Source organism: Boleophthalmus pectinirostris, unplaced genomic scaffold, assembly GCF_026225935.1.
Source record: "Boleophthalmus pectinirostris isolate CB_2022bp ecotype Guang Dong unplaced genomic scaffold, ASM2622593v1 HiC_scaffold_4, whole genome shotgun sequence".
In the NCBI taxonomy this organism is placed as follows: Eukaryota; Metazoa; Chordata; class Actinopteri; order Gobiiformes; family Gobiidae; genus Boleophthalmus; species Boleophthalmus pectinirostris.
In genome coordinates this window covers 42,117,592-42,143,497 of record NW_026571353.1, presented here as the reverse complement: position 1 = coordinate 42,143,497, position 25,906 = coordinate 42,117,592, and the positions used below count along the sequence as shown (strand labels likewise).

The 25,906-nt window shown below is 40.7% G+C and overlaps 2 protein-coding genes across 2 annotated transcripts in view; one reads left to right on the top strand and one right to left on the bottom strand.

Annotated features, from left to right (window-relative positions):
• prdm6 (PR domain containing 6) overlaps nucleotides 1-25,906 on the top strand; it is a 182,688-nt gene that overhangs the window by 65,425 nt on the left and 91,357 nt on the right. The gene's annotated exons all lie outside the window — the stretch shown is intronic.
• Nucleotides 1,092-11,466, bottom strand: LOC110171343 (GTPase IMAP family member 8-like). Its single transcript, XM_020937047.2, has 3 exons — nucleotides 11,414-11,466; nucleotides 10,421-10,466; nucleotides 1,092-5,576 (listed from the first exon to the last, which is right to left on the bottom strand). Exons 2-3 carry the CDS (start codon nucleotides 10,437-10,439, stop codon nucleotides 2,800-2,802), a joined length of 2,796 nt encoding a protein of 931 aa, XP_020792706.2. The 5' UTR covers nucleotides 10,440-10,466; nucleotides 11,414-11,466; the 3' UTR covers nucleotides 1,092-2,799.

Genomic DNA, 25,906 nt, shown 5'->3' with positions numbered 1-25,906 from the left:
ACTAAACCAGGTCTAAACCAGGACTAAACTAAACCAGGACTAAACCAGGACTAACCAGGAAACTAAACCAGGACCCAGGTCTAAACCAGGACTAAACCAGGACTAAACCAGTAAACCAGGTCTAAACCAGGTCTAAACCAGGTCTACTAAACCAGGACTAAACCAGGACTAAACCAGGTCTAAACCAGGACTAAACCAGGACTAAAACCAGGACTAAACTAAACCAGGTCTAAACCAGGACTAAACCAGGACTAAACCAGGACTAAACAGGTAAACCAGGTCTAAACCAGGACTAAACCAGGTCTAAACCAGGACTAAACCAGGACTAAACCAGGACTAAACCAGAAAACCAGGTCTAAACCAGGACTAAACCAGGTCTAAACCAGGACTAAACCAGGTCTAAACCAGGACTAAACCAGGACTAAACCAGGAAAACCAGGTCTAAACCAGGACTAAACCAGGGACTAAACCAGGACTAAACCAGGTCTAAACCAGGTCTAAACCAGGTCTAAACCAGGACTAAACCAGGACTAAACCAGGTCTAAACCAGGACTAAAACCAGGACTAAACCAGGTCTAAACCAGGACTAAACCAGGACTAAACCAGGAAACCAAAACCAGGACCAGGTAAACCAGGACTAAACCAGGACTAAACCAGGACTAAACCAGGACTAAACCAGGACTAAACCAGGACTAAACCAGGACTAAACCAGGACTAAACCAGGACTAAAACCAGGTCTAAACCAGGACTCTAAACCAGGACTAAACCAGGACTAAACCAGGTCTAAACCAGGACTAAACCAGGACTAAACCAGGACTAAACCAGGTCTAAACCAGGTCTAAACCAGGAGTAAACCAGGACTAAACCAGGACTAAACCAGGTCTAAACCAGGTCCTGCGGTGTGTTATTGGAAACACTTCACATAAAACGTCAGATTTTTTTTGTCTTTTCAAAAATACAAAAGTTCATTTCAGGAGTTGGAAACTCAACACCACAGAAAGAACAAAACTGAAGTTTAGGTAGTTTTTCATGAAGAAACTACATTTAATAAAACACTTTTAAAAAGCTAAAAAAAAAAAAAAAAAGTCCTTCTTTAATACTTTTTTATCCTGTTTTCTTCATATATTTTTCTATTGCACTAATCAGAATATTATAGTTTTGTTCCTTTACTTCACTGATCACGTGACCAAATATTTAAACTGTAATACAAAGTAAATACAAAACTAGATTAAAAATATAAGGGATCAATACTTTTTTTAATAATATTGATCGATCATAATCATTCAGTATAAGTTGTTCTTACAAAAAACAAATAAAAATGCCTCTTGATCTTCACTTTCTTAACGTGATCATCGACGTCCAACACAAATTACACAAAACACACGTCACATTTCTTCCTCCAAATCACACGTTTTACAGATTAAACAGACCTGAGTTCACTGTCCATTCATAATAACAATAATCTTAATCATTAAAAATGTGATTCTTTGCACAGCTTTAATTAAACGACACGACCGATCAAAGGTTTGGACTCACGTCTTCGTTTATTCCCACGATTATTTTCACTCTAGATTCTCACTGAAGCATCAAAACTACGAATGACACGAACAGACTCAACAGAACCACAAACCTGAGGCAGATTTGAGATTTTTTTGGTCACTGCTTTTGCTCTTTTGGCATTTCTTGACCCTGAGAAGTGGAAACCATTTCAGGGACAATATATGACTGAGATATTTTTGGGTTGTTGTATTTTTGTGTTTTGTTTACTTGTACATTTACATTTACCGTATTTTTCGGACGATAAGTGGCACTTTTTTTCATGGTTTGGGTGTTTCCTGTGACTTCTACATTCAATGTTTTTCGTGACGTGTGCAGAGGTTCAAGTCTCGTGTGTCACTTCTACTGCGCATGTCTCCTGCACTAAGAGCCTCTGTTCTGCTGCAAATAGTGAAATATTCAGCTGAAAACAATAATCGAGCAGCAGAAAGAAAGTTTGGAGTGAGAGAGAAACTTGTGACACTGGGAGGACGCAGCATGAAACTTTCCTGAAGTCAGTGGACGGATGAACAAAGTCTGGACTAGTGACACTGAAACCACCTGTCGAGATTCAGAAAGACACGAATGATTCTAACTGAACTGAGTCTGAGTCTGACGACGGCAGTTTTTCTCTGTTCTGTTGTTTTTACTAGAACTTGACAGGAAATGTCTGCTCCTGCTCTCTGATTTTATAAAATAATTTCCCCCAGAAGTGCAACTTATGTTTTTTCTTCTTCATTATGCTTTTTTTGACTGGTGCGACTTATAGTCCAAAAAATACGGTATAAAATTATGTCTTATTTGACTCTCGAGGACTTTACTACTTATTTTGAATTTATTATTACCATTTCTACTTTTTCTCTTTGTGAAAATTCCCTCAGTCGTCCGGGTAGAATCCATGACAAAAAAGAAATTCAATTTGTCAACTGGACAAAGTTTATTTGGTGGAATACGTTTCGCAGCTGCTTCTTCAGTTCTGGACATGAGATCTGAGCTGAAGATGTTGTCCAGTTGACAAATTGAATTTCTCCATTGCCATTTTTTCTCTTTGTTATTGTATTTTATCCAAATCATTTTTCTTGTGGCTCACTTTTTTTTCCCATATATTTTGCTTCATATATTTGGAGTCTTTCATGCATATTTAAAATGCAGAAAGTAATAAACATAAAAATAAAAACAACACTGAGCGAGGAGGTGTGTCCAAACGTTTGTCCAGTCCTGTACCTTTGTCCCGCACCGGTTGATTTCCAGGTGAGTTCGTCGTTATAAAATGGCGCAGGAAGAGCCTGACATGGTCTTGATTCGGGCTTGGATCCAGTCGTGAATCTCGTCTTCGTGCTTCCTCTGGAGTTCGGCCACTTCCTTGGCCCGGACCTCCACGTCGTATCCTTTCTGTAACTGTTCCAGGTTTTCCATCTCTTTCTTCTGCCTCAGTTTCAGCGTTTGGAAGTCCTTTTTGCACGTTTTGCTCCTGGTTAACTCTTTGATGATAGACTCCTCTTCGCTTCGCCTCCTCTCCCTCAGCGACCTCAGCTCCTCTCGGTCTTTGGCGTAGCGTCTGTGGAAGTCGTTGATCTGCTCCGCTTGCCTCCGCGCCTCCTCTTCGTTCCGCAGTCGCATCTCGTCCAGTTGCCTCTGGTGTTTCTCTTGCATCGCCCTAAACTCTCGCTCCTCCTCTTGGCGTCTCCTCTCGTCTTCGCTTTTTTTACGCTCGTACGTGTTTCGTGCTTCGGCGTACTCTTTCTCCAGCTGCGTCAGCCTCCTGTTCTCCTCCTCCCTCTGTTTCTTCTCCTCCTCCATCCGTCTGGCCCACCACTCCTGTCTTTTCCGCTCCCACGTGTCCTGCTCCCGTTTGAACTCCTCTTTCAGTGACAGTAAACTGCTTCTGTTCGAGTCTGGATTCGATTGGTTTGAAGTGCTGATTTCTTTCTGGAGCTGAATGTATCGATTGTTCCACTTTTGCTTCTGCATTTCGTCTTCGTGTTTTTTAATTCTGTCCTCCTCTTTCCTTCGTTGTTCGTACCTTCGACGATTCTCCTTTTCCTTCTGTAACCTTCCCTGCTTTTCTTTCACCTGCTTCTCTGTTTGCTTAATTTCTTGCTCGATTTTGGCTTTAATTTTCAAAATATTATTTTTTTTCATTTCAAGTTTCTCCTGGATGTCCTTCTCCTGCTTCTTCATCACCGGTTCCTTTTCCTTGAGAAGTTTGACCGTCTCTTTCTCAATGGCCATTTCGGCTTCTTCAAAAAGCCCGGACGTGTAAAACCCTCCGCCGTTTTGCTGCACCACCGCTTCAATTTTTCTCAACAGCTCCTGAACCTGTTTTCGATTTTGTCTGTCTTTGTTGTTGAAAACGTGACAGCGATTACCACACTCCTGAAGCAGAGCTCGGGCGTTGTTGCCTTCTTTGAGATACGCGTCTAAGCTCATGTTATCCAGATCGTCTCCTCTCGTAAACAAAACGATCATGTAGCTTTCCGCTCTGGGCCCAAAAAAATCCTTGATTATTTTCACAGTATCTTGCTCCTCTTTAGTGAACCGCCCGATTTGTACGACCAGTAAAAACACGTGTGGCCCGGGCGCCAACAGACTGACACATTTGACCAGCTCCTCTTGGACCTCGGCGTTGGATAAAGTTGTATCGAACAGTCCTGGAGTGTCCACGATGGTCACGGACCTGCCCTCGATCTGCCCCTCTGCTTTTCTGCACAACTTTGTGACGGACGTTTGGGAGATTTTAGACTCAAACTCATCTCTGCCCAGAATCGTGTTGGCGGTGGCGCTTTTTCCCGACCCCGTTTTCCCGATCAGAACGATGCGCAGTGAATCTTTCGTCAGCGATTTTTTCTTTGGTTCAACGATTCTGGGCGATGGCTTTGGAGGCATTATTGTTTCTCTTCTTTTCACTTGTGGTTTTATTGTCATTTCTCTCGTGAAGCTTTTGGATCCATTGTGACTGATGTCCGCCACCGTCTTGATGATGCTGGACGCCTGTTTTTTGTCGTTGATGTTGAGGATGGCGTAGCGGTGGCTGCAGCTCTTACACAGATCTTGTAGGTCTTTGCTGCTCTTGATGTAGTTGGACACAGCTGAAGCTCCAGACTCTGAGTCCACGGTGAACAGGATCATTTTGAAGGCGTTCATTTTGGAGGTGAACTCTCTCCTGATGGCGTCCAGCTCCTGTTGGTCCTCAGGGCTGAGGGGACCCACAGGCTGGACCACCACAAAGGCGTGGACTCCTTCTGGTTCACACAGAGAGAAGCAGCGGAGACACTCCTGTTTGGCTGCGTCTGGCCTCAGACTGGACAGATCTGGCAGCTCTACTATGGTCACGCTCCGGCCACAAACATTTCCAGCATATTCCATACTCTTGGTTAAATTCCCTGGGCTGGGCTTTGTGTTCAGAATGGTTCTCGCTGCTGAAGCTTTGTAATCTTTGTATCTGCCACACAGCACGATATTTAAGGGCGGCTCCACGTTCAACTCTTGATAAATCGGTTCAGATGCGGCAGGACCGGCTTGATACAGATCTTGGTTATCAGCGATGACGTTCTCGACTTTTTCCATCAGATCTGTAAGAACTGACGCGGAAAGTTCAGCAAAGTCCAGAGTCTTGCATCTGCGACCGCAGTCCTGGTTCATTTTATGAAGTGATGGATTCCAACCACCTTCACTTTTGGTCACGATGATCAGTGAAGACTTCAGCGCGTCTTCTCCAAAACACCTGAGCACAGACCTGAGTTTGTCGCGGTCGGTTCTGTTGAAGTCTGAAGGGTCGACGAGCAGCAGGAAGGCGTTGGGTCCAGGTTCAGTCACACGGAGCAGACGCTGTGTCTCGTCTCTCACTCTGGACTCTTCTGCCCTCAGCAGGTCTGAGGTGTTGTAAACTTTCACTGCACAGTTCCTCCAGTCTCCGCTGAACACGCTGCTCTGTCTGGACAGTTTGTCGTAAGGAAAGATGGACTTCGCTGTGAGGAAAGTGCCCAGTTTCGCCTTCTCCTCCTGGTTCTTTCCGATCATCACGATTCGGAAATCAGAGACTGAAAAACAGAAAGAGCAGAGAGTAAAGCCACAAGCCAATAAAACTAAGGAATAGTACATAAATAAAGTCATTAGCTTTGGTACATATTCACTTAAATACATTTTTGTTGAAATTATTGAAGACTGTATCTATCACTTTTTTTGTGAGGTACGTGAATGGTTCCTGATATGAGTTTTTTTCCGTTTTTTTCAAAATGGACATAAACATCCTCAAGCAACAGTAGCTCAGTGAGTAAAGCTGCGTTCAGGCCGGAGCGTCACAGCGTCCAGTTCACACACAGAGTCTATGTGGATGTGTTTCTGGGGCATGAATCAGGCGTCAGCGCAGCGAGAATCTGGCGTCTTGAGCGTTGAGGCGTCGACGCTCTGGACACGCATCCGGGGCGTCGCCGTCAGAAGTTGAAAAAGCTGAACCTTTATCGTCTGACGCGCCGTGACAACCAATCAGGGACGACTAACCAGAGACGAAGCGACATTATTACTCGGAAGGAGAAGAAAGAGAAAGACCCAAGAACCACAAATACCAGAACAAATCTACACCGTGTCTTTATTGGATTAGAAATATAAACACACCACAACTGCTGAGCTGATCACCAGAACTAAACCAGGACTAAACCAGGACTAAACCAGGACTAAACCAGGACTAAACCAGAACTGAACCAGGACTAAACCAGAACTAAAACCAGGACTAAACCAGGACTAAACCAGGACTAAACCAGGACTAAAACCAGGACTAAACCAGACTAAACCAGGACTAACTAAACAGGACTAAACCAGGACTAAACCAGGACTAAACCAGGACTAAAACCAGGACTAAACCAGGACTAAACCAGGACTAAACCAGGACTAAAACCAGAACTAAACCAGACTGAAACTGAACCAGGACTAAACCAGGACTAAACCCAGGACTAACAGGACTAAACCAGGACTGAAAAAACCAGAACTAAACCAGGACTAAACCAGGACTAAACCAGAACTGAAACCAGGACTAAACTGAACCAGGACTGAACCAGGACTGAACCAGGACCAGGAACTAAACCAGGACAGGACTAAACCAGGACTGAACCAGAACTAAACCAGGACTGAACCAGGACTAACCAGGACTGAACCAGGACTAAACCAGGACTAAACCAGGACTAAACCAGGACTAAACCAAACCAGGACTGAAACCAGACTAAACAGGACTAACCAGAACTAAACCAGGACTAAACTAAACAGGACTAAACCAGACTAAACCAGGACTAAACAGACAGGACTAACTAAACCAGGACTAAACCAGAACTAAACCAGGACTGAAGGACCAGAACTAAACCAGAACTAAACCAGACTAAACCAGGACTAAACCAGGACTAAACCAGGACGAAACAGGACTAAACCAGGACTGAAACCAGAACTAAACCAGGACTGATCCAGATGGAAACCAGGACTGAAACCAGGACTAAACCAGGACTAAACCAGGACTAAACCAGAACTGAACCAGGACTGAACCAGGACTGAAACCAGGACTAAACCAGGACTAAACCAGGACTAAACAGAACTGAACCAGGACTGAACCAGGACTAAACCAGGACTAACCAGAACTGAACCAGAACTGAACCAGGACTGAACCAGACTGAACCAGGACTAAACCAGGACTAAACCAGGACTAAACCAGGACTAAACCAGGACTAAACCAGGTGAACCAGGACTGAACCAGACTGAACCAGGACTAAACCAGGACTAGATCAGGACTGAACCAGGACTAAACCAGGATCAGGACTAAACCAGGACTAGATCAGGACTGATCCGGTCTCATCAGTGGAGTATAAATATAAACTCTCCTCTGCTGATGTGTTTATGTAATAAACACTAAAGTTTCTCAGTCTGGTCCATCGTTCCGGGAAAATACCAGGAAATGTCACTTGTTTCCACGGCAACGGACGCCCCAGACGCACGTCAAGTATTTTTCTCCCGTTGGTCCGCGGCGTCGAGGGCGTCTGAACTCAAATGCACAGGCTCCAACTCGAGGTTGCAGCGTGTTTTCTGAGGCTCTGGTCTGAACGGACCTGAAGAGCTTTTCTCACTGGTCCAGAGGTTAACGGTTCGAGTCTCTGGACAGAAACACTGTTAGAGCGTCAGCCGCGGGTTGGTGGTGTGATTCCAGCTCACACAGATGGACGCTGTCGTGCACCTCGCCCCCAGTGTCTTAAAAGATTAAAAGACTTCTTAAACGATCCCGAGGATTATGGGAAAAAAGTCAATATGTGTTGGAATATTTTTTAATATTTGTTAGCACTGTTTTTGACGCTGTGGACGAACGGGAGAAAAATACTTGACGTGCGTCTGTTGCCCTGGAAACAAGAGCTCCGGTCCAGATCTTTTCCTGAAACAATATCAGACCAGACTGAGAGACTTGAGTGTTTTTATGACATAAAACATCAGTGGAGGAAATCGACTCGACGACTGGAGCCAGTTTATATTTATACTCCACTAATGACACTGGACCAGTCCTGGTCTAGTCCCGGTCTAGTCCTGGTCTAGTCCCGGTCTAGTCCCGGTCTAGTCCCGGTCTAGTCTAGTCCTGGTCGGTCTAAGTCCTGGTGGTCTAAGTCCCGGTCTAGTCCTAGTCCTGGTGTAGTCCCTAGTCCTAGTCCTGGTGTAGTCCCGGTCTAGTCCTGGTGTAGTCCCGGTCTAGTCCTGGTGTAGTCCCGGTCTAGTCCTGGTCCCGGTCTAGTCCTGGTCCCTTGTCTTAGTCCCTCTAGTCCTGGTGTAGTCCTGGTCTAGTCCTCTAGTCCTGTAGTCCCGGTCTAGTCCTGGTCCTGGTCTAGTCCCAGTCCTGGTGTAGTCCCGGTCTCCTGGTGTTTGTGGTGTTTCTAGTATTCATGTTCCTGTTCATGTTTGTGGGTTCTGGTGTCTGGGTTTTTCTTCCTGATAATAACGTCGCTGCGTCTCTGGATACTCGTCACTGATTGGTCGACACGACTCATTTGACGCGAAAAGTTCAGCATTTTCAACTTCTTGACGCTGACGCCTTGGACGCGTCAACGCCAAAACCCTCAAGACGCGCCGCAAAAACGCAGGAGGCTCCAGTCGCGTCCACATCGACTTTACACAGAAACTGGACGATTTGACGCTTTGGTGTGAACGAACCTTAAGGCCCGAAGTAAAAAAAAAAATTTCCAGCTCCCACAGATGAACACCTCACCCCCACTGTCTGTGTGAGTGTGTGTGTCTGTGTGCACTGGTGTGTGTGTGTGTGTGTGTGTGTGTGTGTGTGTGTGTGTGTGTGGTTCCTTGTTGTAAAGCGCTTTGAGCCTCGAAAGTGGAAAAGCACCGTATGAAAATGTGACCATTTCCCCGTGTTTTATGAGCAGAGCAGAGGCGGGGTTACAGTAAGTTGTTAAGTTGTTAAGTTGTTAAGTTGTTAAGTTGCGGTTGTGTTTTTGTCGTTTGTCGTTTGTCCCTCACAGCTACACATTCTTTACATATTCTGTGCGTGTTAATAATCATACATGAGTCTTTACTTTACAGTCTTTTACTGTTATGATCATAATCTCCTGTTGTTAAACTGGTCTGACCGGTCGCACCGCCTCGTCCTCGTCCTCCTCACCTGTGGTTCTAATACCAACAGCGAACGCACACGTCAGACTCGCCTCATTTCACACAAACAGAAGTAAATATGAGTTCGTGTCATCATCTTTGTGGATTTCAGCGTCGGAAACACAAACGCTCCAAAAAGTTTTGACTAAACTTCCTTTAACGAGAGCGGAGGTTTGGTTTGGAGCCTCGACTTTAAACACTGGACACTGTTTCTAAATAAAAATACTTTTTAATAACTACAGTTTATTTAGCCTTAATAAAGCTAATAAATGATTCATGCTTAGTAACTACTTAATTACTCCCTTAATTAGCACTTAACTTGAACTTTATTCAGCTGTGCTGTAAAAAGTTACTCATAAGTTTTTCTTACTTAATTACTCATAAACTAACCATTTGTGTGCATTTGTAAATGTATATTTAAGTACAAATTTGAGCATTTATTAATCATTTATTAATGATTAATAAACCATGAGAGAATGATTTACTAGTGATGCATTATTGTTTCTCTGGAATTTGACCTTAACAAATGTTTAATAAAACATAATACGTCTTCACTTTAGAAAAACTCTCAGAAAGATTTAACTAACAGAGAACAGCTGCTGAATGATCATTGTGTTGTGTTATTAATAAATCATTCTCTCATAGCTTATTAATCATTAATAAATGATTAATAAATGCTCAAATTTGTACTTAAATATACATTTACGAATCTGCAAATTGTTAGTTTATGAGTAATTAAGTAAGAAATACTTATGTGTAACTATTTACAGCACAGGCGAATTAAATGCAAGTTAAGTTCTAATTAAGGGAGTAATTAAGTAGTTACTAAGCCTGAATCATTATTAATTAAATCTTTGTTCATGCTTTATTAAGGCTAAATAAGGTGTAGTTATTATAAAGTTTTACCAAATACTAAATAAAGAAAACACCTTCAGTGCAACAAACTCTTTAAATTAACAACAAATAACACAAAGTTAAACAGATGATTTTTTCTTTAACTTTAAGACATTTGGACTGGAGCTGAAACGTTTTGACTCTAAAACTTTTGTCCAGTGACAGAAGTGATTAAATGTTGGGCTGAAGCCTCCGTGTGCGACTCAGGGAGTGAGTCAACGCACTAATCAAACTGATTTATGACTCAGCGCCGTATCTAGGCCAGTGAAAAGTCTTTATTATGCTAATGGAGCTTAATTATTCAGATTTAATTTTCTGATGCTCTAGTTTTTTTTTTAACTTTGCGTTTGTTGAAAGTTGAAAGTCTCACCGGCTGTGGCTTTGTCCATGGCTCCGGATCAACACAGAAAGTGAACCTGAAAATATGAAAAGGGGGAAACTTTTAGACTTTCTGCTTATTAAGTCACATTATCCAGTTAATTATAGTTTGATTTAATCACGCTTGAACAGAAAGTTTCACAACAGCAGCGTCAGACTGTGTAAAATCCTTCAGACGTCCAGGTAGAATTCAATTTGTCAACGGGACAAACGTAAAAATAAAAGATTGAATTTCTCCTTTTGCCACAGTCGTATAAAAATGCTGTGGTGTTTCAGTATTTGACACTGATAATCTGCTTTTTTTGTTTGTTTGTGACTAGTTTCAGTAATTACATTTACAGATATTAAGCATCAACCAGCTTCAAACATCTGCACTTTAATCATTCAGTGTCAGTGTCACACACATTATTACAGTTTTATCGGTGGATTTTTGATTGATTTGTTGATTTATTTGGGTTTATTCTGACTTTATTCCACAGACTTTTTATGCCTAAACTTTATTTCTTTGTCCGAGCATCAGCGACATCATCAACAAACAAATCAGTGACAGAACTGCAAAGTTCTACAGCACAAACTCAGCGTCGTAATTCATGTACCTGCCCAGAGTTAAACATTTAAACTTCTTTTTAAAATGGAAAAGAGTTTTGCACAGTCTTAGACGTCCATTGCTTTAATAAACATATAAAATGTAATAATATTTGTTCTGGTTTTGCTTTTGATAAACGTGACATTATCTTTGAGCTCATAAAGATCGACTAAATCCTATAATTTCAGAGTTTGAAGGGTTGTAAATAAAGCCTTGGTTCAGATTCTGGACCGTGATGATGCAGTTCTGTTAATCACTCTGGACTTTAACGAGAAATCTACAAAAAGCCAAATCACAAACGTTGAACCTGAGCGTTTTTTTAGACCAGAGCCAAAAGCCGCTGCTCCGTCTGCGTTAAATCAGTAGAAAAGCAACAGAAAAGATGATGATCCGACTCACCTGCGGCGTCGGTCCGTGTCAGTGCGGCTCCATCCGTCAAACCTGTAACATAATTATTCCACACTGACTCTAAATCGGAGCAGGTTCCGGGAAGGGGGCGGAGCTCAGTGCCGGGCCGAACCTCCGCCTCGCCGCGTCACATGGCTCCTCGCATTCTCCTCATTCTTCTGTGGCGACTGTGCACTTTGAGCCAGAGGCCGGAGCTCAGGCTTCCCGGACGGCGTCAGAACCGGTCGGACTCGTCTGGAGGCGCAGACGGGAGCGCGGCACCGGAGTCACGGCTCGTCAGCTCCGTCGTCTAAACAAACAAGAAGTGAAGCGTTAAAGTCAAAGCTTCGCGGTGCGTCTGCGTGACCTCGGTGGGTTTCACGTGACGTCACAGTCCAGAGAAAAAAGTCCAGAGTCACAAACCTCCGCGACCCGAGTCCATAGACGTTATTCATAAATCACAAAATAAAGGTGGGTTTGAGCGTTATTCAACATTAATGAGGAGATTTTAGAGTTGACTGAGTGATCGTCTCTCTCTTTTACTCACGTTTGAAACTATGAAAAACACTGAAGCAGAAATAGACGCATCAAGAATTTCAGACTTCCGGTCGTTGTGCAAGTCATACTGTGAAAGATCCTCTGAAAAAGTGAACAAACCTCCATGTCGATCTTTTCTTTTGAACCATTTCACTTTTGTTTCTGGTTCTGATATTGTCATATTTTAGTTTTTAGGATTCGGACGTCGTTATTTGTGTGGTTGTTGGATCCAAACAGCGGAAAACAACTCGAGAAATGTGTTTGTGAACTTCATAAATGCAAAAGTGAATCAGATGTGTGTGACTCAAACCTCCGTTCAAACTGTTTCTCTTCCCAACGGAATTGAAAAATAGTGAAAGGTGAAGGTGATGGGCAGGACTGATCCACAGGAAGAACCAAAAAGGAAACATTTGTCTGACTAAATCATCCTGAGTTTACAGAGAACATTTTGTATGTGGAGCGACAACAAAACAAAATCCTGATCCTTCGTTCAACCTGAGTTATGAATTTAAAAAAGTGACCCACCTGATGGTCGTGACCCAGTGTTTGGGAAACACTGCTCTGTGCTCATCATATTTAAATCTTCCTACAGAGTTTATGTGTGTGCAGCTCTGACCTCTGACCCCTGTGCATCATTCTGTCATAATTATCACAGTTTAATCCTTCCAGATTAACGATATTGTACATGATTCCTGGGGATTCGTGGTGTAACGATATCCAATTCTCATGATACGATATTGTCACAGTGTGAACCTCACAGTGTGATATTTATTGTGATATCGTGGGAAAGCTCCCGATGTTAAGATATGATACAAGGGCCTGATCCAGCAGAAGTAAACATCAAGATCAAAAATTCAATTTAATTCATCTGATATAAAAGTGTATTGAACAGATACATATGTACTCGAGTTTATCAAACTGTTGACCTTTTTTCTGTTCCATTTTTGGTTCTAAAGTTCCATATGTTTTAAACAGACCATGAATGAAACATGGAACAAAAATTATTTCCCAAATTTCAAAGACCTGAAAATCATGTAAATAAATGTTTGTATTTCATCATATCTTGTGTTATTCCATCTTTGAACTGTTGATGAAGGGACAGGATTTAAAAAAAAAAAGTATTTAAAATGATAAAAATGTTCTTGGAAGGACTGACATATTTTATAGAAATAGTTTCTTTCATTTTGAAGTAATATTAAAGTTTTCAGAAGAAAAAAGCCGCAAATGATGTAAAATCCTGCACCTTCTACTTGTTTGTACAATTTTCCCTCCGTTACTTTTCCCTCCGTTACCATGAACTTTCTTAATAAAAAATCTCATGAGTCAAAAAGTCAGAGGTTTTTCAACCTAATCTTGTACCATATGGTAGAAAACTATATGAAGCAAATATTCAAACCAGTTTGTTAAGGATATGGAAGTGAGAACCAAGAGTTATCACTGTTTGGATTTATTGACCAAAAAGTGCTGCATATTTCATTCCCTCCGTTACCAACATGAGTTTTTAAATTTTTTGTCTTGAACTTGAAAGAATCTCACAGGTTTAACTTGACCCTGTTGGAGTGTAACTCTTTCCTACATTCTGATACTTTACTTATTTCAATAGTTCCTCTAGTTTCTGAATAAGAGACATTTGAATGTCAAAATCTGCTGCTGTTTCCTCCGTTAACACTTGACCAAAACCACATAATAACACGAGTGACATTATAAAATGCTTAAAAGTGCAACATTTATTGTCATGTTCTTATCAGTGACTTTTTGAACATCTTAAAACGCCGCTGAACCTGAAATGCAAAATTCAAGTAACAAATCAACAGTTGTAATAAAACTGCATCCGCCACAAGGAGGAAGATGTGTTTTTGTTTTGTTGTTTTTTTTCTGTAAAACTTAAAGCTGCATTAAACACATTTGTGTTGGTTTGGACTGGAGCCTCACCGTGACACTAAACTAGAGCCCGACCGATATATCGGCACCTGGAGACATATCGGCTATCGGCCGATATACTTGCTGATATGGGCCGATATTTCACGTGGGCATGTTACACCTCGTTATAAAGCTTAGACTCTCTACATTATGTTCATTTAATCCAATTTACAGACAGATAAATGTGCAAATATGTGGCTCCACATCAGTGTTTATCTACGGTGTAATTTGTCTGTGTGTGTGTCCGTACTGTCCCTGAACACACCACAGAGTGACGTCACTTCACTCACGTGTGTCTGTTTACACCTGCAGACGTGCGCAACACTGAGATTATTTTCTTTTTTCGGACAATCGGTTTGAGTCTGGATTAAAAGGACATTTATTAGTTCAGACTTGTGATGTGGGAGGAGCCTGTGTGATGTGGGAGGAGCCTGTGTGAGCGGTGAGTGTTGAAATACATCGACTTTGAAGCTAGTTTAGGTTTTGTTAGCTGTTAGCTGCTGTAGCTCTCGCACATAAACAGGCTGTTTTCTATTGGTCTATTGTAAAGTGACTGTATTGGCCGTATATTTGTTTCTGGACCTGCATTGATATGTAAATGAGCTGTGAATAGACGTGTGAATGATCCACATTTATGCATATAATTAATTACCGCGGTGCGCAGCATTTACGGCTAAAGGCTAATAGCGATAGTTTCTTTTCTAGCTAGGAGTTATGGGTCGCGATCGAAGCGGCTCTTTGAAGCGAACGACGGGAGCATGTTTCTTATTGGGAGCCGTGTTTTCTCTTTCTCTCACTTTTTCTCTTCATGCTGCATGTCGACCTGTAGTTTGACAGCAGCAGCGGCTGAAAACGAAACTTTCAGAAATCTGTGTGTGCATAGGATTAAAAAAAAGTGCATATTTGGCTCGAGTGAAGGAGAGACCGAGTCCAGACACTCAGTCCTGGTTCAGTTCTGGTTTAGTCCTGCTTGCAACAAAACAATCTCAAGAGTCGCTTGGGAGCCGAAAGAGCCAACTGCTTTAGTGAGCCGAGCCAAAAGAGCCGGTTTTCAAAAAAAAAAAAAAAAAAAACTGGAATCCCCATCACTAGTGTCTAGAATGTGATGCAAAAATACCATTAGGCCAAACTACTGTCTGTAAATATGATGTAAAGACTCAGAATAACAATAAATGTTGCCTAAATAAACCCAATTTAGAATCAACTAGAGCCAAACCTAAGTTTTTTAATCAATTAAACATTTACAGTGAATTTTTACATCACTAAATATATCGGCAGCTCCAACTCCCATTATATCGGTTTCATATCGGCCACAACAAAATCCATATCGGTCGGGCTCTAGTCTAAACACATGTTTGTATGAACCGAGTGAGTGAGTCACACTAATAACACTAATCACACTAATAACACTAATCACACTAATCTGTAATTAAACTTGTGAGACAGTTAAACGTCTTTACTTATTTGAACGTCTCGTAATTATTCAGATTTTATTTTCTAATGTCCTTTTTTGGCAGAACAGAAGCTTTAACCCAGACGGAGTTTAGTTTAATTTAGTTGAGTTTATTTAGTTTATTTTGCCGGGATCGTGTCAACAGTGTTGTGGAGTAACAGATTACATGTACCGGAGTAATCAGAGTACAAATGATGAGTAACTGTATTCAGTTACAGTTACTGTTTCAGTGAGTGGTAATTGGATTACAGTTACTTTGTTGAAATAAATGGATTAAACACAGAGGGATTTTACTGTTTTCACATTTTGGGCTAAATCCCCTTTTTCTTTTTCTTTTTTTCTTTCAGTAATTCCATTTATTGCTGGAAACTAAACCAGGTCTAAAACCAAGTCTAAACTAGATCTAAACCAGGACTAAACTAGGACTAAAACAGGACTAAAACAGGACTAAACCAGGTCTAAACCAGGACTAAACCAGGTCTAAACCAGGACTAAAACAGGACTAAAACAGGACTAAACCAGGTCTAAACCAGGACTAAACCAGGTCTAAACCAGGACTAAAACAGGACTAAAACAGGACTAAACCAGGTCTAAACCAGGACTAAACCAGGTCTAAACCAGAACTAAACCAGAACTAAACCAGGATTTAACAGGACCCTGCTGTGTGGACGTGTTTCTTCGTTTTCTATCAATAATATTTTTAATTTGGTTCAGGAAAGTCTGAACTTTTTTATTTTCTTTTAGCAGAAAAAACATCTTATATTTTACGATATCCTGGTCTTTGTTTCTCTACAGCAAATCAAATAATCCAAAGTATTCAGATTACATTACTCACTTTAAGTAATTTAATGGATTACATTACAAACTACATTTTGGTGTGTGTAATCTGTAATCTGTAGGTGATTACATTTTAAAAGTAACTTTCCCGACACTGCGTGTAGAGGAGCATTAATCAAAGAAACATTGTGAGGACATTTTGTGGCTCTGAAGAACAAAATGATCAATAGAAAAAACGTCCTTGAAAACCAGAGTTTGTTTTGTGGCGACTTAATCCTCGACCAATGAACAGAATAAAGAATAAAAACAGTGACAGGTTTAATTATACAGCAGCACCAACCCTGACCTACTTCTCCTGAAACAACAGCAGCTCCGTCTGACTCACGGTTTAGACCTGGTTTAGTCCTGGTTTAGACCTGGTTTAGTCCTGGTTTAGACCTGGTTTAGACCTGGTTTAGTCCTGGTTTAGACCTGGTTTAGTCCTGGTTTAGTCCTGGTTTAGTCCCTGGTTTAGTCCTGGTTTAGTTCTGGTTTAGTCCTGGTTGGTTTAGTCTGGTTTAGTCCTGGTTTAGTTCTGGTTTAGTCCTGGTTTAGTCTGGTTTAGTCTGGTTTAGTCCTGGTTTAGTCCTGGTTTAGTCCTGGTTTAGTTCTGGTTTAGATCTGGTTTAGTTAGTCCTGGTTTTAGTCCTGGTTTAGTCCTGGTTTAGTCCTGGTTTAGTTTCTGGTTTAGTCCTGGTTTAGACCTGGTTTAGTTAGTCCTGGTTTAGTTCTGGTTTAGTCCTGGTTTAGAGACCTGGTTTAGTTCCTGGTTTAGTTTAGTCCTGGTTTAGTCCTGGTTTAGGGTTTAGTCCTGGTTTAGTCCTGGTTTTAGTCCTGGTTTAGTCCTGGTTTAGACCTGGTTTAGTCCTGGTTTTCAGTCCTGGTTTAGTCCTGGTTTAGTCCTGGTTTAGACCTGGTTTAGACCTGGTTTAGTCCTGGTTTAGTTCCTGGTTTAGTCCTGGTTTAGTCCTGGTTTAGTCCTGGTTTAGTTTTAGTCCTGGTTTAGTCCTGGTTTAGTCCTGGTTTAGTTCTGGTTTAGACCTGGTTTAGTCCTGGTTTAGTCCTGGTTTAGACCTGGTTTAGACCTGGTTTAGTCCTGGTTTAGTCCTGGTTTAGTCCTGGTTTAGTCCTGGTTTAGACCTGGTTTAGTCCTGGTTTAGTCCTGGTTTAGTCTCTGTTTAGTCCAGTCTCTGTGTAATCCATTTATTTCAATGGAACAGTAACTGTAACTGAATACAGTTACTCATCATTTGTACTCTGATTACTCTGGTACATGTAATCTGTTACTCTCTGTATATCTGTTTGTTCGTGTGTGAGGGAGACACAAAAGGTCAAGAGTAAAAGTTTGTGTTTGAGTTTAAATGAGAAACATGAGGCACGAAAAAAACTCTCATTTCAGAACATTTCACAAAAAGTGTTTTTTTTACTATTTGAAAGTTAAATTTGGGTTTGAGTTGAGGTTGATACAGTTGAAGTTCAACTTCCTCCATGTGAAACGAGCTCTGCCCAAACTCCTCGAAACGAACGAACAGTGTTGATTTTACACTGAGACATTATTTGACTTATTGATTTATTTATTCATTTATTTTGCACATAAAACACAATTTCGTTCAACAAGTAACAAAAAGTCTCGTTCCACTGGCAGATCATTTTGTGTGAAAATACATCTTGTTGCACTTAAAATAAGATAAACAAAAATTTTTACACTTAAAATAAAATAAACTAAAACTTTTTGCACTTATAATAAGAAACAAATCAAATGTTGCTTGAATTAAGAAAAACACTTATTCCACTGGTGGATTATTTGACTCGTCAAATTGAATCGACTCAAATAAAGTCAAATGGTCTTAATTTAAATAATTTTAACTTACACATTGATTTTTGCAGTGTATTTTATATATTTTATATATTTTATATTCAGCTCCTCACAGTTTCCTTCACACTTTACTTTATGAACATCTGAAGCCTTTGACCTTTGACCTGAGCCAGAAGTTTAAAACTGTTCTGATCAAAAGTCAAAGAGCAAAGTTTATTTTTAAAACTGTGAAACCGGTTTGGAGATATTTTTGGTTCATTTTTGCTCCACATTCCTCACGTGTCGTTCGTGTTTGTGACGCTTCTTTGAGTTTGTACAAAACAAAAAGAATCACAGACATAAAGAAGAAACAAAGAGGAAAAGGAGCGTCCAGACGTCAGACTCAACAACTTTAGTATTTTTACCTCCTCAAATATTCTGGAATTTAGAATAAATGAAAACCGCAGCAGGTTTAAACGAGACAAACTTTCACCAGGAATTTATAATAACTGTGTTAAAAAAATAAATAATAATAAAATAAAATAGATCACAAAAAGTCCTGGTTCAGTTTCAGTCCTGGTTTTAGTCCTGGTTCAGTTTCAGTCCTGGTTTTAGTCCTGGTTCAGTTTCAGTCCTGGTTTTAGTCCTGGTTCAGGTTCAGTTTGTGTCCCTGGAGGAACTTCCACTCGCTCGTCTCCACGGGGATGATGTCACTTTGTCTTGAATGTTCCATCGTGTCAGTGTTGTGGAGTAACAGATTACATGTACCAGAGTAATCAGAGTACAAATGATGAGTAACTGTATTCAGTTACAGTTACTGTTTCAGTGAGTGGTAATTGGATTACAGTTACTTTGTTGAAATAAATGGATTAAACAGAGGGATTTTACTGTTTCACATTTTGGGCTAAAACCCTTTTTTTTTTGGAAACTAAACCAGGCCTAAGCTAGATCTAAACCAGGACTAAACCAGGTCTAAACCAGGACTAAACCAGGACTAAACCAGGTCTAAACCAGGACTAAACCAGGACTAAACCAGGACTAAACCAGGACTAAACCAGGGGTCTAAACCAGGACTAAACCAGGTAAACTAAACCAGGACTAAACCAGGTCCTGCTAAACCAGGCTGTGGACGTGTTTCTTCTTCTTGTATCAATAATATTTTTAATTTGGTTCAGTAAAATCTGGACTTTTTTATTTTCTTTTATCAGACAAAACTTCTTATGTGAAGATTTCCTCGTCTTTGTTTCTCTACAACAAATCAAGTAATCCAAAGTAATCAGATTACATTACTCACTTTAAGTAATTTAATGGATTCTGTTACAAACTACATTTTGGTGTATGTAATCTGTAATCTGTAGGGGATTACATTTGAAAAGTAACTTTCCCAACACTGCCTGTATTGTGGCATTAAACTTCATCAAAAAGTCACTGTGTTGAAAAGTGTTTTGTATCGTCGTCTGAAGGATCGAATGAAAACAAAGAGATGAAGCTGAAGCTGAAGCTGAAGTTGAAGCTGAAGTTGAAGTTGAAGCTGAAGTTGAAGCTGAAGTTGAAGCTGAAGTTGAAGTTGAAGTTGAAGCTGAAGCTGAAGCTGAAGCTGAAGTTGAAGTTGAAGCTGAAGCTGAAGTTGAAGTTGAAGTTGAAGTTGAAGCTTGAAGCTGAAGCTGAAGTTGAAGCTGAAGTTGAAGCTGAAGTTGAAGTTGAAGTTGAAGCTGAAGTTGAAGCTGAAGCTGAAGTTGAAGCTGAAGCTGAAGCTGAAGTTGAAGTTGAAGTTGAAGTTGAAGCTGAAGTTGAAGTTGAAGCTGAAGCTGAAGCTGAAGCTGAAGTTGAAGTTGAAGCTGAAGCTGAAGCTGAAGCTGAAGCTGAAGCTGAAGTTGAAGTTGAAGCTGAAGTTGAAGTTGAAGCTGAAGTTGAAGTTGAAGTTGAAGCTGAAGTTGAAGCTGAAGTTGAAGTTGAAGTTGAAGTTGAAGCTGAAGCTGAAGTTGAAGTTGAAGTTGAAGCTGAAGCTGAAGCTGAAGCTGAAGCTGAAGCTGAAGCTGAAGTTGAAGCTGAAGTTGAAGTTGAAGTTGAAGTTGAAGTTGAAGTTGAAGTTGAAGCTGAAGCTGAAGTTGAAGTTGAAGTTGAAGTTGAAGCGTCTTTAGAGGAAAACTGGAGGGATGATTGACAGGGGAACAAGATAAAACGTGACAGGTGCAGAAGCGTCCGAGTCACTTCACGTACGAGTCGACACGAGCGTCATCGTTTTTCTGAAAGTTTGACAGGTGCGTCCTCCTCGTTTGACCCGACTTCCTCTGCGACTGTGGGTTTGGCGGCGTCAACGTGTGAAACGTTTATCAGACTTGAACATCGCTTCAGTGGAAGAAAAGAAGAAGAAAAGTCAAAAACCAAACAGTGGAAAATCCTCAAAGTGAAGTGAAGCGTGAGCGAAAAACTGAATCCCTCTGCTGATGTCACCACAGGAAAAGTAATCAGAGTACAAATGATGAGTAACTGTATTCAGTTACAGTTACTGTTTCAGTGAGTGGTAATTGGATTACAGTTACTTTGTTGAAGTAAATGGATTAAACAGAGGGATTTTACTGTTTCACATTTTGGGTAAAACCCCACTTTTCGTTTTTTTTTTGTTTTCCATAATTCCACTCATTACCAGACACTAAACCAGATCTAAACCAGGTCTAAACCAGGTCTAAACCAGGTCTAAACAGAAACCAGGTCTAAACCAGGTCTAAACCAGGTTCTAAAACCAGGTAAACCAGGTCTAAACAAACTAAACCAGGACTAAACCAGGTCTAAAACAAGGTCTAAACCAGGACTAAACCAGGTCTAAACCAGGTCTAAACAAGGTCTAAAACCAGGTCTAAACCAGGTAAACCAGTCTAAACCAGGTCTAAATCTGGAATAAACCAGGTCTAAACTAGAGTCTAAACCAGGTCTAAACCAGGACTAAACCAGGTCTAAACTTGGGTCTAAACCAGGTCTAAAACAAGGTCTAAACCAGGACTAAACCAGGTCTAAACCAGGTCTAAACCAGGTCTAAACCAGGTCTAAACCAGGTCTAAACCAGGACTAAAACAGGACTAAACCAGGTCTAAACCAGGTCTAAACAGGACTAAACCAGGTCTAAACCAGGTCTAAACCAGGTCTAAACCAGGACTAAACCAGGTCTAAACCAGGTCTAAACCAGTCTAAAACAGTCTAAACCAGGACTAAACCAGGTAAACCAGGTCTAAACCAGGTCTAAAACCAGGTCTAAACAGGACTAAACCAGGTCTAAAACCAGGCTAAACCAGAGTCTAAACCAGGTCTAAACCAGGACTAAACCAGGACTAAACCAGGTCTAAACCAGGACTAAACTAAAACAAGGACTAAACCAGGTCTAAACCACAAACAGGACTAAACCAGGTCTAAACCAGCTAAACCAGGTCTAAAAATAAACCAGGTCTAAACCAGGACTAAACCAGGTCTAAACCAGGACTAAACCAGGACTAAACTAAACAGGACTAAAACCAGGTCTAAACCAGGACAAACCAGGTCTAAACCAGGTCTAAACCAGGTCTTAAACCAGGACTAAACCAGGTAAACCAGGTCTAAACTCTAAACCAGGTCTAAACCAGGACTAAACCAGGTCTAAACCAGGGTCTAAACTAAACCAGGACTAAACCAGGTCTAAACCAGGTTAAACCAGACTAAACCAGGACTAAACCAGGTCTAAACAGGACTACCAGGACTAAACCAGGAAACAGGTCTAAACCAGGTACCAGGTCTAAACCCAGGTCTAAACAGGACTAAACCCAGGTCTAAAAAAGGACTAAACCAGGTCTAAACCAGGTCTAAACCAGCAAGGTCTAAACTACCAGGTCTAAACTCTAAACCAATTTGGACTAAACAGGTCTAAACCAGTCTAAACCAGGTTCTAAACCAGTTTAACCAGGTCTAAACCAGACTAAACCAGTCTAAACCAGTCTAAACCAGGACTAAACCAGGACTAAACCAGGACTAACCAGGACTAAACCAGACTAAACCAGGTTAAACCAGAACCAGGACTAAACCAGGACTAAACCAGGACTAAACCAGGACTAAACCAGTTAAACTAAACCAGGACTAAACCAGGACTAAACCAGGACTAAACCAGGTCTAAAACCAGGACTAAACCAGGACTAAACCAGGAACTAAACCCAGGACTAAACCAGGACTAAACCAGGACTAAACCAGGACTAAACCAGGACTAAACCAGGACTAGACCAGGACTAAACCAGGACTGAACCAGGCCATGTGGACGTGTTTCTTCGTTTTCTATCAATAATATTTGTAATTTGTTTAAGTAAAGTTTGGACTTTTTATTTTCTTTTATCAGACAAAATATTTGATGTGAAGATTTCCTCGTCTTTGTTTCTCTACAGCAAATCAAGTAATCCAAAGTAATCAGATTACATTACTCACTTTAAGTTATTTAATGGATTCCGTTACAAACTACATTTTGGTGTATGTAATCTGTAATCTGTAGGGGATTACATTTGAAAAGTAACTTTCCCAACACTGGACACGAGGACAGACTTTTTCTCCCACTTTAAACCTTCACTTCACTAAATAAATAAACCTGTGCTCTTTTATTATTATTATTATTATTATTATTATTATTATTATTATTATTCTTTATTATATCTACAGAAGGTTCCAGAGTGTTGGTGTCTCCTCATGCAGCTCAGGTCGTCCACCAGAGTCTGGAGTCTGACACTTCTTCAGTTCGGTTCAGTCGCTTTATTCGTACCCGTAGGTAAATTTGTTTTGCAGATTTGAGCAGCAGGTTCCACATTTCACATTTCATCATCCACAAAACACACAGAAAATCACAATTACAAAGTAAAGTGTCCAGACGGTTTGTTCCATAAACGACCAGTTCAATTCATCCATCAGGCTCGGCTAAAATCACAATAAATATTAAATATTAAATATGTTCAAAACACACAAACTTAGATAAACAGATCACAGTTTATTCATCAGTTCAACAGCGGCTGGAACGAAGCTCCTTTTAAAACGATTCGTTCTAGATGTTGAGACTAAAAACCTCAGACCAGAGAGAAGCAGCTGAAACTCTGAGTTTAGTCCTGGTTTAGACCTGGTTTAGTCCTGGTTTAGACCTGGTTTAGTCCTGGTTTAGTCCTGGTTTAGTCCTGGTTTAGTCCTGGTTTAGTCCTGGTTTAGTCCTGGTTTAGACCTGGTTTAGTCCTGGTTTAGTCCTGGTTTAGTCCTGGTTTAGACCTGGAAAAGTTTGGATGCCTCTGATTTAGACTCTTAGTTTTGTCTCTTGTTTTGATTCTAGTTCCTCAGAAAAACTTCTGGAAAAACTTCACCAAAATGACAAAAGTATAAAAGATGAGACATTTAAAAACAGAATCTTAAACCTGGTGTTGTGGTGTGATTATTTATTTATATANTTGGATGTTTTCATCCTGGACAGTGGTTCCCACACTCACTAGTCCTCGGCCCCCTTCCTTCCGGCCTGCGTACAGTCTCAGGGTGCTGGATTTGGGATGGAACCCTCCATGCAGGTCAGGAGCTTTCGTGTCTTAACATCTGTGGTCTGTATCTCCTCCTTTGGCCAGCTTACAATCCCTGCAGGGATCTGATCACTGGCAGGACGTAGCTGTTTGATTGCCTGCACCTTGTTCTTGCCATTGAGCTGCTTCTAAGGACTTGCCTCACTCTTTGCAGGTATTTGGCCGTAGCCACTTTCCTTGTTGCCTCTTCGAGGAGCCATTTGCTTGTGGGACACCAAGGTACTTGTAACTGGAACATCACAATACCAAGCGATGGTAATATCAGGAAAAAGGAACACGAGAAGCTAGAGAAATACCAGGGGCTCAAGGAAGAGCTGGAGAGAGCCTGGAAAGTAAAGGCATCAGTGGTGCCTGTGGTGATCGGACACTCGGGGCTGTAACCCCCAAACTGGAAGAGACACAACAGATACCAGGAAAAACAACGGAACATCTCAGTCCAGAAAAGTGCAGAACTGGGAACAGCAAAGATACTGTGAAGAACTGTCAAGCTCCCAGGACCTGGTAGACGACCTGAGCTGAATGAGGGTGAGAGACCAACCACCATGGAAGGTGAGAAAAACACATTTTATATATATATATATATATATATATATATATATATATATATATATATATATATATATATATATATATATATATATATATATATATATATATATATATATATATATATATATATATATATATATATATATATATATATATATAAATATTCTGACCTGTCACGTGAAGTTCACGTTTAACTTTAACTCAACTTTATTCTGATTCAGTTGTTCATTTTTCTTTTGATTCATTGATTCAGTTGTAAAATCTCGGCTCATCGTTTATTGATTTGGAGACTTTGTGTAAACCAGATGATGATGATTCAATCACCTGTTTCATCAATCACCTGGTTCATCAATCATCTGGTTCATCAATCATCTGTTACATGTTGTGAAAATCTTTTCCTGCTTCTTACAACAACAACAACAAAAGTGAAAATGGCCGACGTCCAAAACGTTGAGATCAAGTTTCAGCAAAAACAATCATCAGATGGTTTCATTTCCAGAGCAGCATTTTTATTGAACCGTTATTGATTATTTGTTTAACAGTTTGTTGACGCTGTTGTGATTTAAATTTCTTTTTCTTTTATTATAAATATTTATTTTAATTTCAGTAAAGATCTTTGTTTATTTGTCGTAAGCAGTGTCAGAGAGTAACAGATTACATGTACCAGAGTAATCAGAGTACAAATGATGAGTAACTGTATTCAGTTACAGTTACTGTTTCAGTGAGTGGGAATTGGATTACAGTTACTTTGTTGAAATAAATAGATTACACAGAGAACTAAACCAGGACTAAACCAGGACTAAACCAGGTCTAAACCAGGACTAAACGAGGTCTAAACCAGGTCTAAACCAGGACTAAACCAGGACTGGACCAGGACTAAACTGTTTTCAGTCCCGGTCTGGTCCTAGTCTGGTCCTGGTCTCAGTCTGATTCCGGTCTCAGTCCCGGTCCTGGACTCAGTTCTTGTCTGGTTCTCATCTAAGTCCTGGTCTCAGTCCCAGTCTGGTCCCGGATCTGGTTCAGTCCTGGTCCAGTCCTGGTTTAGTCCTGGTTTAGACCTGGTTTAGACCTGGTTTAGTCCTTGTCCAGACCTGGCTCAGTCCTGGTTTAGTCCTGGTTCAGTCCTGGTTTAGTCCTGGTTCAGTCCTGGTTTAGTCCTGGTTTAGTCCTGGTTTAGTCCTGGTTTAGTTTAGTCCTGGTTTAGTCCTGGGTTTAGTCCTGGTTTAGTCCTGGTTTCAGTCCTGGTTTAGTCCTGGTTTAGTCCTGGTTCAGTCTGTTTAGTCCTGGTTTAGTCTGGTTTAGTCCTGGTTTAGTCCTGGTTTCCTGGTTTAGTCCTGGTTCAGTCCTGGTTTAGTCCTGGTTTAGTCCTGGTTTAGTCCTGGTTTAGTCCTGGTTTAGTCCTGGTTTAGTCCTGGTTCAGTCCTGGTTAGTCCTGGTTAGTCCTGGTTTAGTCCTGTTTTTAGTCCTGGTTTAGTCCTGGTTTAGTCCTGGTTTAGTCCTGGTTTAGTCCTGGTTTAGTCCTGGTTCAGTCCTGGTTTAGTCCTGGTTCAGTCCTGGTTTAGTCCTGGTTTAGTCCTGGTTTAGACCTGGTTTAGTCCTGGTTTAGTCCTGGTTTAGTCCTGGTTTAGTCCTGGTTTAGTCCGTATGCGGCGCAAAAGTCCAACATCGGCGTTTTAAGTTTCGTAAACGGGGAAACGACCGTTATTTATTTATTTATTTTTTTTTCCATTTTTCATTTAAACACAAAATTGAAAAGTGAAAAAAAAAACAAATTATCTGTTTTTTTGTTTGTTTTGGAGACAAATTATGAAGAATTAGACTTTTATTTTGAAAAACAAACGACGCGGTTGGAGAAGGACTTTTTTTTTTTTTTTTTT